Source organism: Sus scrofa, chromosome X, assembly GCF_054392235.1.
Source record: "Sus scrofa isolate SSC_HxYL_T2T_F1_AM1 chromosome X, Sscrofa_HxYL_maternal_Yorkshire_Landrace_v2.0, whole genome shotgun sequence".
Classification (NCBI taxonomy): domain Eukaryota; kingdom Metazoa; phylum Chordata; class Mammalia; order Artiodactyla; family Suidae; genus Sus; species Sus scrofa.
Genome location: NC_139401.1, coordinates 19671538 through 19684942, shown reverse-complemented (window position 1 = coordinate 19684942; position 13405 = coordinate 19671538). Strand labels below are relative to the sequence as shown.

The 13405-nt window shown below is 44.6% G+C and overlaps 1 protein-coding gene across 17 annotated transcripts in view; it reads left to right on the top strand.

Moving 5' to 3' along the window:
• Positions 1-13405, top strand: part of SH3KBP1 (SH3 domain containing kinase binding protein 1) — a 343775-nt gene that overhangs the window by 187711 nt on the left and 142659 nt on the right. For 11 of the 17 annotated variants that reach the window (XR_014835801.1, XR_014835802.1, XM_013985983.3 and 8 more), the window contains one exon: positions 7820-8025. Coding sequence is in view for 14 of the 17 variants with exons in the window: in XM_013985983.3 (XP_013841437.2) it covers positions 7820-8025 (206 nt within the window). In the remaining 3 variants the exon portion in view is untranslated. Of the gene's footprint in view, positions 1-4184; positions 4260-6926; positions 6972-7819; positions 8026-13405 lie in introns of all 17 variants that reach the window. The other 6 variants (XM_085008686.1, XM_085008683.1, XM_085008684.1 and 3 more) reach the window with 2 other exon arrangements.

Here is a 13405-nt window from a genome sequence, read left to right as displayed (position 1 = left end):
AGCTGTACCCGCTGGCCTACGCCAGAGCCACGGCAACGCCAGATCCGAGCCGAGTCTGCGACCTACACCACAGCTCATGACAACACAGGATCCTTGACCTGCTGAGCAAAGCCAGGGATCGAACCTGCAACCTCATGGTTCCTAGTTGGATTCGTTTTCGCTGAGCCATGGTGGGAACTCCAAGTCTTCTGTTTTTTAAATACAATCTGTTAGTTTGAATCTGTATCCAAAGAAGGTACATATATGGTGATTGATTGATATGTCTCCACTCTCTTCGAATCTCGAGATTCTTCCTCCAGGTCTCCTTTTCTCCTTGCTACTTTTTAATTGAAGGAACGAGGTCCTTTGCCCATTAGTCTCCCATAGTCTGCCTTTTGCTGATTTCATCTCTGCTATGTCATTACTCTACATTCCTGTAAATTGATCATTAGGTCTAGAGCCTTGATTTAACTCAGGCTTGAGAGAGAGATTTTTGGGGGTTGGGGTACAAAACTACTGCATTGGTGGTGATGAATAGTCTAACTGGAGCCTCAGAATGTCTGGCTGTCTTTATATATATATATATATATATATAATGATTTTTATTTTTTTCCATTATAGCTGGTTTACAGTGTTCTGTCAATTTTCTACTGTACAGCAAGGTGACCCAGTTACACATGCATGTATCCATTCTTTTTTCTCACATTGTTATGGTCCGTTCTAAGTGACCAGACATAGTTCCCAGGGCTACCCAGCAGGATCTTTTTGAATATTAGCAGCCACAGATGGTTATCACCCAGATTCATTTACTCATTAGGGCTTGCACAATCGTACAAAAGCAGGGATTTTTTTTTTAAAAAGTGTGAAATGGGCTCCCATGTAACAGATCAATAGTGACAAAAAGTATTGAGTAAATTAGATCTTTAGAAAATAAAACAGCTCCAAGGGTTTGCAGTACTTGCGCGGGCAGGATCTCAGGTGAGGGATGGAAAGGAATTGAGGGATCATCTAGCCGGGTGTCAGATGAGAACCCTAAAGCCCAGTGAGATGAAGTCCCGGGTGTGGCCTGGCTTCTGAGGGACGAGGCCACAATTAGATGCCGAACTTCCTGCGTGTAACTCACACACACATTGTTATCGCCTCCGTTATGGCCTGGAGTTCACCTTTTCTCAGAGCTCTGACAGATTTCAAGTCTGAGTATAATTTAGCTTATTTCTCCTTATTATCACAGATGATGATGAGTCCATGACCTTTTCAGCTGCAATTGTGCACATGCTAGTATTGACTAAAAGATGTGAAATAAAATTAATTACAAATTATATTCATATTACATTATTGCATCAAATTCTAGTAAGAGAAAAATCCTTCATCTGTAAGATTTATTTGGACATAGAGGCAAAGAAATCCAGATAGGACTGTTGTCCAGTTTCAATCTCATATGTATTTTATTTCACAGTTAAAATATAAATGAGGCTTCTGTTTCTAACATCTTTTTGATATTATTTAATTGCTTACATTATAAAATAAGTGTTGTAAAACTAAAAGGTATTCTTGTTGTTTTCTTAAAAAAAATCATTTAGCTACAGAAACATTTTAAGCTATTTCCCATAGTTTTCAGGTGGAGAAATTTTGCATTTTCTTCTTTAACCATTAATAACCATGATATTTTAGTTTGAACGTAGTTTCTCATTTTTCCTCATTCTTTATGTTTGAGTTTTAGATTTAGATACTTTAGCGACTTGTCAAGCAAAGGCAAAGATGGAGATGGCCTTTTAAAACTTAAGGCAGGAGTTCCCATTTGTGGCGCAGTGGAAACGAGTCCAACTAGGAACCATGAGGTTTCGGGTTCAATCCCTGCCCTCGCTCAGTGGGTTAAGGATCTGGCGTTGCTGTGGCTGTGGTGGAGGCTGGCAGCTGCAGCTCTGATTCAACCCCTAGCCTGGGAACCTCCATATGCCGTGGGTGGGGCCCTAAAAAGCCTAAATAAATAAGTAAATAAAACTTAGGGCAAACCACTCCCACCATATAGAAATATTACATTTCATTCACTGTAAGAAATGGATTACCTAGTGCCCCTTGCCTATAAAAACTAAAGCCAGGCTGGCAACCGCCCATGCTTTGGTGTCGTAATACTTTTTTCTTTTTAATATTAGATGACATTTGTTTTGTTTATGACATTCTCTTGGCCGTAAAGAACAGTTAGCAAATTGACGAAATAGAGTTTCAGGCAAACGTTAGATGCCAGTGTAAGCATATGATTTTGTGTTGAAACTTTAAAACTCTTCCCTCTGACAGTGTTTGCTGCCTTTAAGTACTAATATTTAATGGTGATGATAGAGTCTTTCCCCCATAAGATAAACAGCACTCACATTCGTGGACTTTCCAATTGTCCATCTCTTGTCCTCTTAAGACAGATTGTGGGTACCCTCATTCACCCCCAACCCAGGCACCATTTCCACTCACCTTGTTGCCGGTGGACAGAGGGACTTTGCAGAAATGCTTGGCCATTCAGAGACCTCAAGGCCATGTCTACTTCATTGGTTCTCAGACTTGGTCCAGGGGAAAAATGCGGGGAGGTTCTATTGTACTTACAGGAACTTTATCAAAATACTGATTTCATTTTCTTATACTTACTTTTTCTGACACCTGGAGGGCTGCTGTCATTTAGTTTTCTTCTGGGGGTCCCAGCTCACATAGCAGCTGCATTCCTTGGAGTAATATTACCTTCATGATTGAAGTTAATCAGAATAAAAATCCACACCCCCCCCCAAAAAAAACTAGCTGTTACTTGTTCCACTCTGTCATCAAAGTTCTCAAGAGCTACAAGTCTAACAAGAACATTTGAAACACTTGTTTCTTTGGATTATTCGTATGTAGCCAGTGATTTGAACATCCAAGTTTTTACTTTAATCAGACCGAACACATCTGTCAAAAAAGGCAGATTTCAGAACACCAGTGTCCCACCGTGCCCGTAGGACACGGAAGTTAGAAATACCCGATTCCGTTTAATTTGTTGATCTAATCATTTACAATTCCTTTCATGCATTAGGAGTAACCTGCCCTCAAAGTTGAGTTGATGGCTCCTAATGGGATTTCCCACTTTCCTAAAGAGTGTTTCTAAAAAGTGAGACTTTTTGCTCTCTCCCTCACTTCTGCTCTCTGCTTCTCTGTAAACATGGCCTACCTTTTCATCCCTCAGACTTAGTATGAGGGAGCCATGTGACTGGCCTCTGGTTTGATATTTAGCTCACAAGCCATAATAGAGCCTATTTCTTGAATAACCTAAAGTAATACATATATTAATTGAATTTGCCTTTATCAAACCATTTTACCTGTGAATGGTACTCTTTGTATGGTGTGCGTGTGTGTGTGTGGGGGGGGGAGTGTGTGTATTCTATGTACTCATGATTCCAGAGAGATTTGGGCTTTAACCTTGTGTCCAGTCTTTTGCTGTTGATAACCTCTGCTTGTAACAACAGAGAAGAAGATAGTTTGACATTTGATACTGGATGAGTCCTATGTCCTCATGCTTGAGTACAGTCTCATGACTGATGTGGCAAAACCTCAGTTCAAGGGTTTCAAGAAAGAGGGTTTGCTGTGTCCTTGGCGCTAAGCAGAAAACCCCGTACACAACATGGAAGCCATGACTGGTTTCAGACCTCATCGGTGAAAACCCCCCTTGAGAATATTAGTGCATTTTCTTGCTTAAAGGCACTGAGGATTTTAAAAAGAATTTTGTGCCTTGTTTAGACTTTGGGGGTCATGAATATCAGTTTGTATCATACTAGGTCTAGGGGTAGAAGAGAAAGGAATGGGCCAAAATCTGTATTATGTTTGGGTCATACCCTCCAAAAAGAACATTAAGTGAGGACTCCGATCGATTGGCTTTCTTCTGGTTGATTGAGGTTTCCCTCCCCTTGAGTTATAATGTTCAAATGGCTTCCAGGTTTCAATTGGGCATAATCTCCATGCCAGGCACTTGCAGAGGTGAGCTCCAGTTCCGGTGCTCACTGCCGTCATGGTTGCATGGGGACTCTGGACTCATTCTGTAACATCCTTGAGTTCTGCCTAATGGTCTCTTACAGTGGATTCATTGAAGACAAACTCAGTTAAAGACTCTCCCTCTTCCTTCTTTTGCCATCATTTGCTCCCCCTTCCCCCTCTCTTGTTTTTCTCTCCCCTTCTCTGCTCTCATTCACTGTCAGGAAAGACTACCTTTGAAGGGACAATTCTGTACCGAGCTGCACCGGGAAAGACGGAGGGCCACAGACGCTATTACAGTGAGTGACCTTAACAGCAGGAGGCAATTGTAAAGATAAGATCTGGGTACTTGTGTTTTTTGATGCAGCTGCACTTTCCTGAGCTGCTCATGCTTCTGCCAAGTGTCTGTGTGAGTTTCTGATCCAAGGACATGGACTTAACTCGCCCGAGATAAGTGCCGTCTCCTTGACGTGTGCTCCGGGAGCATTCCCATCACCAGCCCCTGGCGCTTTCCTGTTTGCTTTGTGCCTCTCTCATGTGTGTGACGTGCGTGCATGAACCATGCGTGCAGAGCAGGGCTCAGTGACATTTGTCATGGCATATGCATTTGTACCGGTATCTCTGGGCCTCTGAGGTGGTGTACGATGGCTTCCCATGGAGCTGTCAACCTCTCGTGGTTGTTGCTTTCACAGAGCGGGTCATTGGAAACCAATAAATCACTTCTTCATCACGGGGTTCAAAGCAGTAAGAACTTGGCATGAAAAGTCCATGCCAGAAGTGGTGTTTTGCTTTGCTCATTCAGCCAATCACCACACGGCAGACTTCTTTTGACAGGCCCAGTACGTAGCCTTTTGCGCTGTGAAACAGAGCTGCCGAAGGTTGAGGGGAAGCAGACGAGTGAGGTTAATGAACGAATCTCACAAAGTTCTTAGAACAGTCCTGCCACACAGTAAGCACTACGCATGTGAGTGTAAAACAGAAAATGAATTAAAGTGGCTTGCGGCTCTGAATTGATCAGTGCTGGAATATTAAAGAAATTATTGGCAATGACTTTTGTGTAATTTGGCTAGTTATATGACTGGCCAGAGCAAGCTTGAGGAAGCTTTGTTCTTTTTTTCACCTTGAAGGAAAAATACCCACCTTCGTATTCAAACGTGTACGTAGAGACGTATACACAGTGATGAAAGAGAAGATTCAGGTGTGAACACCAGAGCCCCGCTTCTCAACTGGCTGAGGCGAAGTCTCTTTTTGTCCCCCACCCCACCCTGGGGACAGACACCTGGTCCCATGGGCAAGGGCCTTCACTACACATGCGCTGCACCACCTGCGCCTCCCCGAGGGGGGAGACAGACCGAGATGGGTCTGTTCCCTGTTCCCCCAGCCAAGTCCGCTGGCCACACGTCTGGAAGTCACAGCAGCACACACTGCTCTAAGCATTGCCAGACACAGACACTTGGAGTCCTTGTCCCACTGAGTACCAGGAAAGGGCCCGTCACGAACTGGCCCCATTCCACAGACTACACTTTGGATGGCACTATCCTTGAGTGTCACCTTGCGTTCCAAGCATGACACAGGGACCTTTTATACAATAATGTGGGTTACGAGCACCGCTGGCTAAACGGTACAGCACCTAACAGACATGAAAATGAAAAGCTACCTTTCTTTTCCTCCAAAGGGAAATCAGTCCAGATATTTAACTTACATAGGACTTAAAAGTGAGAGGAGCAGGCTGCCAGAATTTCTGGAAGAAAAATCTGCCGTGTGTTTCCTTCCCAGCCCATGCTTTTGTGGTTGAATGGCCGTGCCAGCTCTCCCTGTGTAACATAAAGAGTGTTTCTCACAGTGGTTAATGTGAAATTATTAAGATGCCCCCAGAAGGCGGCTAATCCCAAAAACTAGAAGGTCAGTGAAATCAGAATGGTAATGGGTGAAAATGTTGTGTTCCTCGCTAATGAAGAATGAGAAAAGAATCCTTCAGATTCCTCTCTTTGAAGAACTAAAATAGACTTGGCCTAATCCATTTGCCCTGCTGCCTGCTGCTGCTGCTGCTGCTGCTGCTGCTGCTGGTGGTGGTGAGAGGGGGGGAGGCGATGATGGTTTCTCTTCACTAACCATTTCTTTATTCCACTCTCCAATGCTTCTTGCCACACCAGAAAAGAATATACAAGCCATTTATCACACAGAAAGAATCCATACGGCAAAATGAGAACTTGTTAAAGGGGAAATGACACAATATTTAGACTCCAAAATTATATCTCCAGCAGGGATAGTTCCAAAAACAATGAACAGATAAACACACGAATGGAGAGCTACTCCAGGGAGGTTCGCCGTGTTTGCACACTTGCATCCAGTCCTGGAAATTGCAGCCGACCCCCTTGTTGTGGGCTCTTCCTCATTGTTCTTGCTCATAAATGCTGTTTTTTAGTTAATTAAAATGTGCACCAGGGATCTTCCTCCTCCCAACCTCCGTTTTGGCATATAAATACCATGTTATTGAAAACAGCAGTAACAGCAAGCACAGCCATTGTTTAAAGGATTGGATTGTGAACTTTGTTATCGATTTAGAATGACCTTTCTATATTTTCTCTGTTTTCATTTTAACAGTTTCTTCCTGCACTGAGACTTCTTTTTTTGAATGACCTCAACATTTTATGTGAGCAGTTATTTGGCATGTGATTCCTATGTACTAGGAAGCCACCTTCCTGTGTATAGGAAGATAATGCACACCATGGCTAGTAGAGAACAAAATCTGATGATGCCCTTTCCTCCTAACATCAGGAGATGTGTAGTAAAGGTTTAGGAGCTGTTCTACGCATCTAGAGGCTTTTGGAGACAGGTTTAATGGCAGACTTTCCATAAAATAGCCGTTGAATCCTGCTCTTTGATGGCATGACTGATGTCCTGACCATCAAAGCAAGACTGTACATCCAGACCTTAACTGGAAACACATAGGCTCTTCCTTTTAGGAACACGATTGTGGGCAGAGCCTGGGGAAAAAAGAATCTGGGGAGGTAAGTGTCCTTGTTGTCCGGCTGGTAACTGTTTGATGACTTCCGATACGTGCCATAGGAGGCCAAAGGAAAGGTGTCAAGTCCCCAGAGTTCCTCTTTGGAAAAGAGTTCAGCTTGGGGGAAGCACTGGTGTTGGAGCAGGGAAGAAGGGCTGTGGGCTTGGGCCATCCCGGCCTCCCCCCGAGGGCGACTTTGTTTCCCTCCTTAACAGCTAGGATCATCTTGCCAGTGAAAGCGTTTCCGTGTCAGGTTTGCTTTAATGCTTTCCTGGAGAAGCATGTCTGCGTGCATTTGTTCCTTGTGAAGCCATCCAGAGAGATTTAATTCTTTGGCAGTCATGATTTTGTGTGGTTTCTTTAATTGCTAATTTGTTTAAATGGCTTTTAGCTTTACCGTTTCCCTTTAGGAAATGTTACTTTCATTGCTAATTGCTAATTGACATGAGTCATAGAGATGGGAGGTACAGTATGCGGTACTCACTGGGTGGGGAGGCGAGGAGGGGGCGGGAAGCGTTGTTACTGCGCTGGCTGTAACAAAACAGGTCTGGCTGAGAACCAGGCTCCGGCTGAGGAGAGGTGAAATGTCGCATTTCCAAAGAGATCTGCTTTGAAATTAGATTTTCTGAAAAGTTTCAATTCACTTTTTAAAATGGAGGTCGGGGGGTGGGGAGAGGGAGCGAAACTCAGAGCCAGCCACATGCAACGTTCTCACGGGCTCAGCGAGAAACCCCGGCGCAGGTTATCGGGGATCCAGTGACACCTGTAGAGTGTTTCCTGGCTGGTTGCGAGGGGCTTCACAGCTATGGCTGATTTCTGAGCTCTTTCTTTCCCCGTCCCCGCTCTTGACAGGTTTAAGGGAAACCACAGGCTCCGAGAGTGATGGGGGTGACTCAAGCAGTACCAAATCCGAGGGTGCCAACGGGACAGTCGCCACGGCCGCAATCCAGCCGAAGAAAGTTAAGGGAGTGGGCTTTGGAGATATTTTCAAAGACAAGCCCATCAAACTAAGACCAAGGTCAATCGAAGTAGAAAATGACTTTCTACCGGTGGAAAAGGTAGGTTTGACAGTTTCTGTTTTATGGCAACCTACGGTGTAGCATCCACAAGTGCCTTGCAGGGCTGGGCGTCCCAGACGTCCTGGGCCTCTTCGGGAGTGGCCTGCTCCTCCCGTGCAGCTCGCATTGTGGGAACAGCTTTCCTCGAAAGGCTCATGCTCTAGTTTGCTGTGGCTGTTCTTACTGATCTCCTCTCTATGGAATGTTTCTCGGGATGACTTTTCAAATGGACCAGCCCTTCTCTGTTTTCTCCTTAGAAAAGCCCCCTCATGCCTGGACCCAGGTAAACACAGGACCGTGATACACTTTTCAAGCACCCCCCGACCTCTCTCCTCTGCTCGTATGTTTCTCGGGTGCTTTGTGCTTGGGAATGTGGACGGGTTCTGCAGTGGAGAAAGGGGTTTTACTTTGCTTTTTTCTCTAGAGGCTAGCTGGGAATGGTTTCAGACTGCCGAAAGAAGGCTCCGGCATGTGTGAATAATGGAGATGGCCCTTCCTGTGAATCCCTGGGTTGTTACCATCAGGAAGCTGGCTGTTTTCTTCTGCCCCTGGTTTGGGGTTGGTGAGAGGCAGACAGCGTGTTGCTGCTGAGTACGCGGTTGCCACAGCAACACACCCAGAGCCATCACGCTTGTGGCTGTCAATGACGTCTGCTGTGGTACACTTTTAAGCATCATAGCCTTGCTTAGGATTTGATAAATACTGTGGAATTTTCCGGATTGTAATAAGCTACACCCGTGCTGTGCTTAAGGAAAGTTTGGTAATTTGATTTAGTGCTGCAATTTTTGCTTTGACATCTGTGCCAGCAGGCTCGGGGGATGGGGCATTGGCAACATCTCTAATGCAGGTTTATTGGCGGCTTTTAAATGTTTTTCGGTGAGATGAATTTTTTAAAGTTGCATCATCTTCTGCAGCTGTAGAACTTCCACCCACCTCCTCCCCCCTCCCCCGCCCCCACCGGCAGCCTCGCCCAGTGTCATCATGCATTAGAAACAGAATCTGGAAAGGAAACTTTTGGGACACTTTAACACCCCTAGGGATGAATAAGGCTGAAAGGGCAGATACTTAGAAAAAAAGGACACTTTCATTTCAATTCTTCTTTTGTTGAAGCTTCTCTGAGCCGGCATTGTTTCTTTCAGTAATCGATTCGGTATTTCTCAAGATCTGAAAACTCTCTAGTTAATATCCCAGCCTGTGTGCTCGCTTGTGTTTCACATGGTCACTTTTAGATTCTTGTAAATATTTACAAAAGAGCAAATTCCCGTCTTGGGAAGGAACGATGAAGGCAGTTTTCATTTTATTCCAGTGATTGAAATGAACATGACCATTGACTCAGCAGTTAATTTCTTTTGTTTGTTTCATGATTCTTGGTCTTAGTCTTCTCTGTCTAAAAGGATATTGTGTGTGTAATTTTTTATTGCTCTTCATATTTTTTTAAATTTTATGGCCAGACCTGTGGCATATGGAAGTTCCCAGGCCAGGGATTGAGTCCGAGCCAGAGCTGTGACCTACGCTTCAGCTGTGGCAACACTGGATCCTTTAACCCACTACACCAGGCAGGGGATCAAACCCGTGCTTCCACGGCGACCCAAGCCACTGCAGTTGGATTCTCAACCCACTGCGCTGCAGCAGGAACCCCAGTATTTGTTTGAACCTCGAATAATACATTGGGTTGTTATTATTAACAGTGATATCAGTGACAGATGAAATACTCCAGAGTTGTACCTCGAGAGCACCCTTCTCTTTGGAGCCCCAGAGCCATGTGTCCATCTGCTTACTTGAACGTCTCCACACAGAAATCTTAAATTCTTATCAGCTCGCCCAAACCTGAACTCTTCATCAACCCCCTCAAACCACTCTGCCCACAGCCTTTCCCACCGCAGCTGAAGGCAGTGCCGCTCCCTGCTCATGGCTCAGGAGAAAGGCGCTGGGGTTGTTCCTGACTCCCCACTTTCTCTCACATCCCACGGCTGGTCCATCGGGCAGCCCCTTCAGCCGTCTGGCCCCACCACAGCTCATCACCTCTGCTGTCCCCCTGCTCCCTCACCATCACTGCAGGGGCCTCCTAACTGGGCTTCTTGCTTCTCCTCTCTCTCCTACACTCTGGTCTCCATAGCGAAGCCAGGGTGATCCTTTGAAACCCTACATCAGATCCTGCCAGTCGTCTGCTTAAACACCTGTAGAGACTCCCCTGGGAATCCAACTGGAAATCCGCCCGAGGCCCGGGAGCTGAGATGACCTGACCCCCTTGCCCCTTGGACTTCCTCCCTCACTGCCCCCCGCCCCCCCGCCCCCCGCACTTGCTCCATCCCGGCCCCCTTGCTCTTCCTCAGACGGTGCCACCCCTCCGCCTGCGGACCTTTGCCACGGTGGTGTCCTCTGCCTGGACACTCTGCTTCCACCTGCCCCGTCTGGCTCCCCGCCTCTGCCCCCTGATGCCCGCTCATTCTGAAATCCGTTCCCACGGCCCATCCTGATTACTTGCACTGCAGTTTTCATTTCCCCTAGCACATACCCCCTTCTAACATGATGTTTATTTTTTTATTATGTTGTTATCATTTGTTTTGTGCACTGATGTGTGCGATGTCCTTGGAACAGTGTGTAGTAGGTACTCAGTAAGTATTAGTTAAAGGAATAATATTCAAACTGTATTAATCTAGCGCTTTAGAGATTATAGACATCTATAAAATGAGGGGACTGGGTGGGACCACAGTTCTATAGTTGGAAATGTAGTGGTTGTATGGTTCAGTGCATCTTTGTGAAACAGAAGATTTATTGTGTTGGTCTTAGTGATGCGAAATGTTAAACTTCATCAGAGGCATTTCTGTGTACACGCGTGTGTGTGCATCTTGATTCATGATTTGTTTGCGGAATGAAACCATGTGCTGGCAGCTCCCTTAACCTGCTTCTCATTGTGAAGCCTTTGGGGGAAACATAAACTTCCCAGCCCGCTGCGGACAGTTTTTATAGCATCTAAGAGGATTCAAAACTCTCTCCGCCCCCTGTTGTTGGCGCCATGGATAGTTACATAGATTTATGGATCCATTATGTTATTGCACAACCTGGCATGGAGGCTGATGAGTGTGATAATGTTTTACTAGTGTACAACCTGGTTCTCATCACTTTTGAGATGGGTTTGTGTCCAGGATTTATGTTTAAGGAAGGAGGTTTCCTTTGAGAGTTGAGTTCGCTGTTTTGATCTTGCAGAAGCAAAAACTGGATCACATGGGACAGCATCTGTGTTAGGTGAAGCCCAGGCAGATCTTTCACTCAGGCTGGGATATTTGACCTTCTGACATAACTGGCTTGATAACTTGCATCAGGGAAAAAAATGGGGCTCTGGTAATTATTAACAGCTGCAAGTATCCTATTATGCTTTGCATTCAAGTTTGCGAAGTTATGAGATCCACTTTTCTGAGTCTTTTGAAAATGTTGCGCTTACTTTACCGACACTTTAATCCTTATCACCCTACCCAGAGTGGTTGAATGCTGATGATTATGAGCCAAGAGAGATACTCTATAACACTCTCCCCACCCCGACAACAAGGAAATAATGAGTATTCTTGCTTCTCTTATTGAGCTATAAAGAAGGACCCTATTTATGAGTCTTTTTAATACTACCAATTGGATACGCCCGTGACTGATGTGTTTAATATACTATTTAACTGAAATATTTACAGATGAAATGATTGAATGTCTGGAATTTTGCTTCCAGTAATTTGGAAGATGGAAGAGTGAGTAAATAAGATTGGTCATGAGCTGATAATTGTTCAAACTAGGTAGTTGCCTACATGGGGATTCAGTACACTATGCTCTATTTTTATGTATGTGGAAATTTCCCTTGCTAAAGGTTAAAGAAAAAAAAATTGAGGTGGGGGGAATGTACCATTTCAACTAAGCCCATAGGCAAGTATGTGTTATATCAAAACAGTGGAAAATGCGGTATGGCTGGAGATGAACCAAGTCAAATGTCATAGGATTAGAAGGGCATGGTACCATTGTCCTGGCCTATTGACCTTGACAAAGTCATTTGGCCTCAACTGGACCATCTGTAAAATGGAAATATTCTTTATACCTGCCTACCTCATAGGACTTTAAAAAAATGCTGTACTGCTGAAAATACTTGGAAATTATAAATGTAACTCATTTCACTTGGTATTTATTGAGTATTCACTATTTGCTCTGTACTGGGAATACAGTGGTAAATAAGACCAGTTCACTGCCCCTCAGGGAGCTGCAGAAAAGTAAACAAGCAGTAATAATACAGTGTGGGGAATGCCATGACCAGGCTGAGAACACAGTGCTGTGCCGCAGGAGCCCTGGGGCATGGCAGGAAGTAGTGAGTTGTTAGGGAGGCTGAAGAGTGTATATTTGTGTGTGTGTGTGTGTGTGTGTACCTCCTTCCTGCAGGAAGTCATCTTTTTAAGCCTCCAGGAAGTGATGTTTAGGCTCAGAACCATGGGTCCAGTACACATTCATCAAGCAAAGGAGCATAGAGGTGTCAAGGTGGGAAGAACAACATGTATAAACGCCTCGAAGGGAAAAGGAAATAGCACAGAGCATGTGTTAAGGCTCCAGCAGGAAGTGGGAAAAGATGAGAATGGAGAAAGAAGTGGGACCTAGATCAGGAAGGGCCTGATGAGAATTGTTAAGGAGTTTGGACCTGACTTCAAGGGCGATGGAGAGCTCTCAGTGGAGAGCAGTTAAAATTAAGACAGCGACATGATCACACAGGGGACTTAGAAAAAATATTACAAGCTGCCGTGGGAGGAGTGGTTTACAGAAGACAGGAGAACTGGAATTCAGGAGAAAGGTTAACAGAAACTTATATTTGTTCTCCCAGTACCCCTCCTCTGCCTCAATGTAGGTTCTAAACCATTTAATAAGATGCATCAGTGCACGGAGAATCAAGATAATCTTTTTTTCATTTTTTTTAGTATGAATTTCCTTTTGACTCAGCACTGTTTATTAAAAAGATCATGCTTTTTGCAGGGCGCAAATGTATCACCTTTGTCATAATTTAAGTGGCTGTGTATGGGGGGGGGCCCATTTCCAGACTCTCTGTTCTGTTGGTCTGTTTGTCCTTGTGGCCATTCTCTACTACCTTAATTACTGTAGCTTTGCAGTCAATCTCGATATCTAGTAGTGTAAGGTCACCAACTTTGTTCCTCTTCTTCAAGATTTCCCAGGCTGTTCTTGGCCTCTTATATTTTCATGTACATTTTAGAATCAGCTTGTCATTCCCCACGCCCCCCCAAAAAAACTTCCTGGATTTTTTAAACTATTTTTTTAATTAGAGTATAGTTGAGTTACAACATTGTGCCAATTTCTGCTGTATAGCAAAGTGACCCAGTCAAGGGATAGCATTAACTCTATAGAT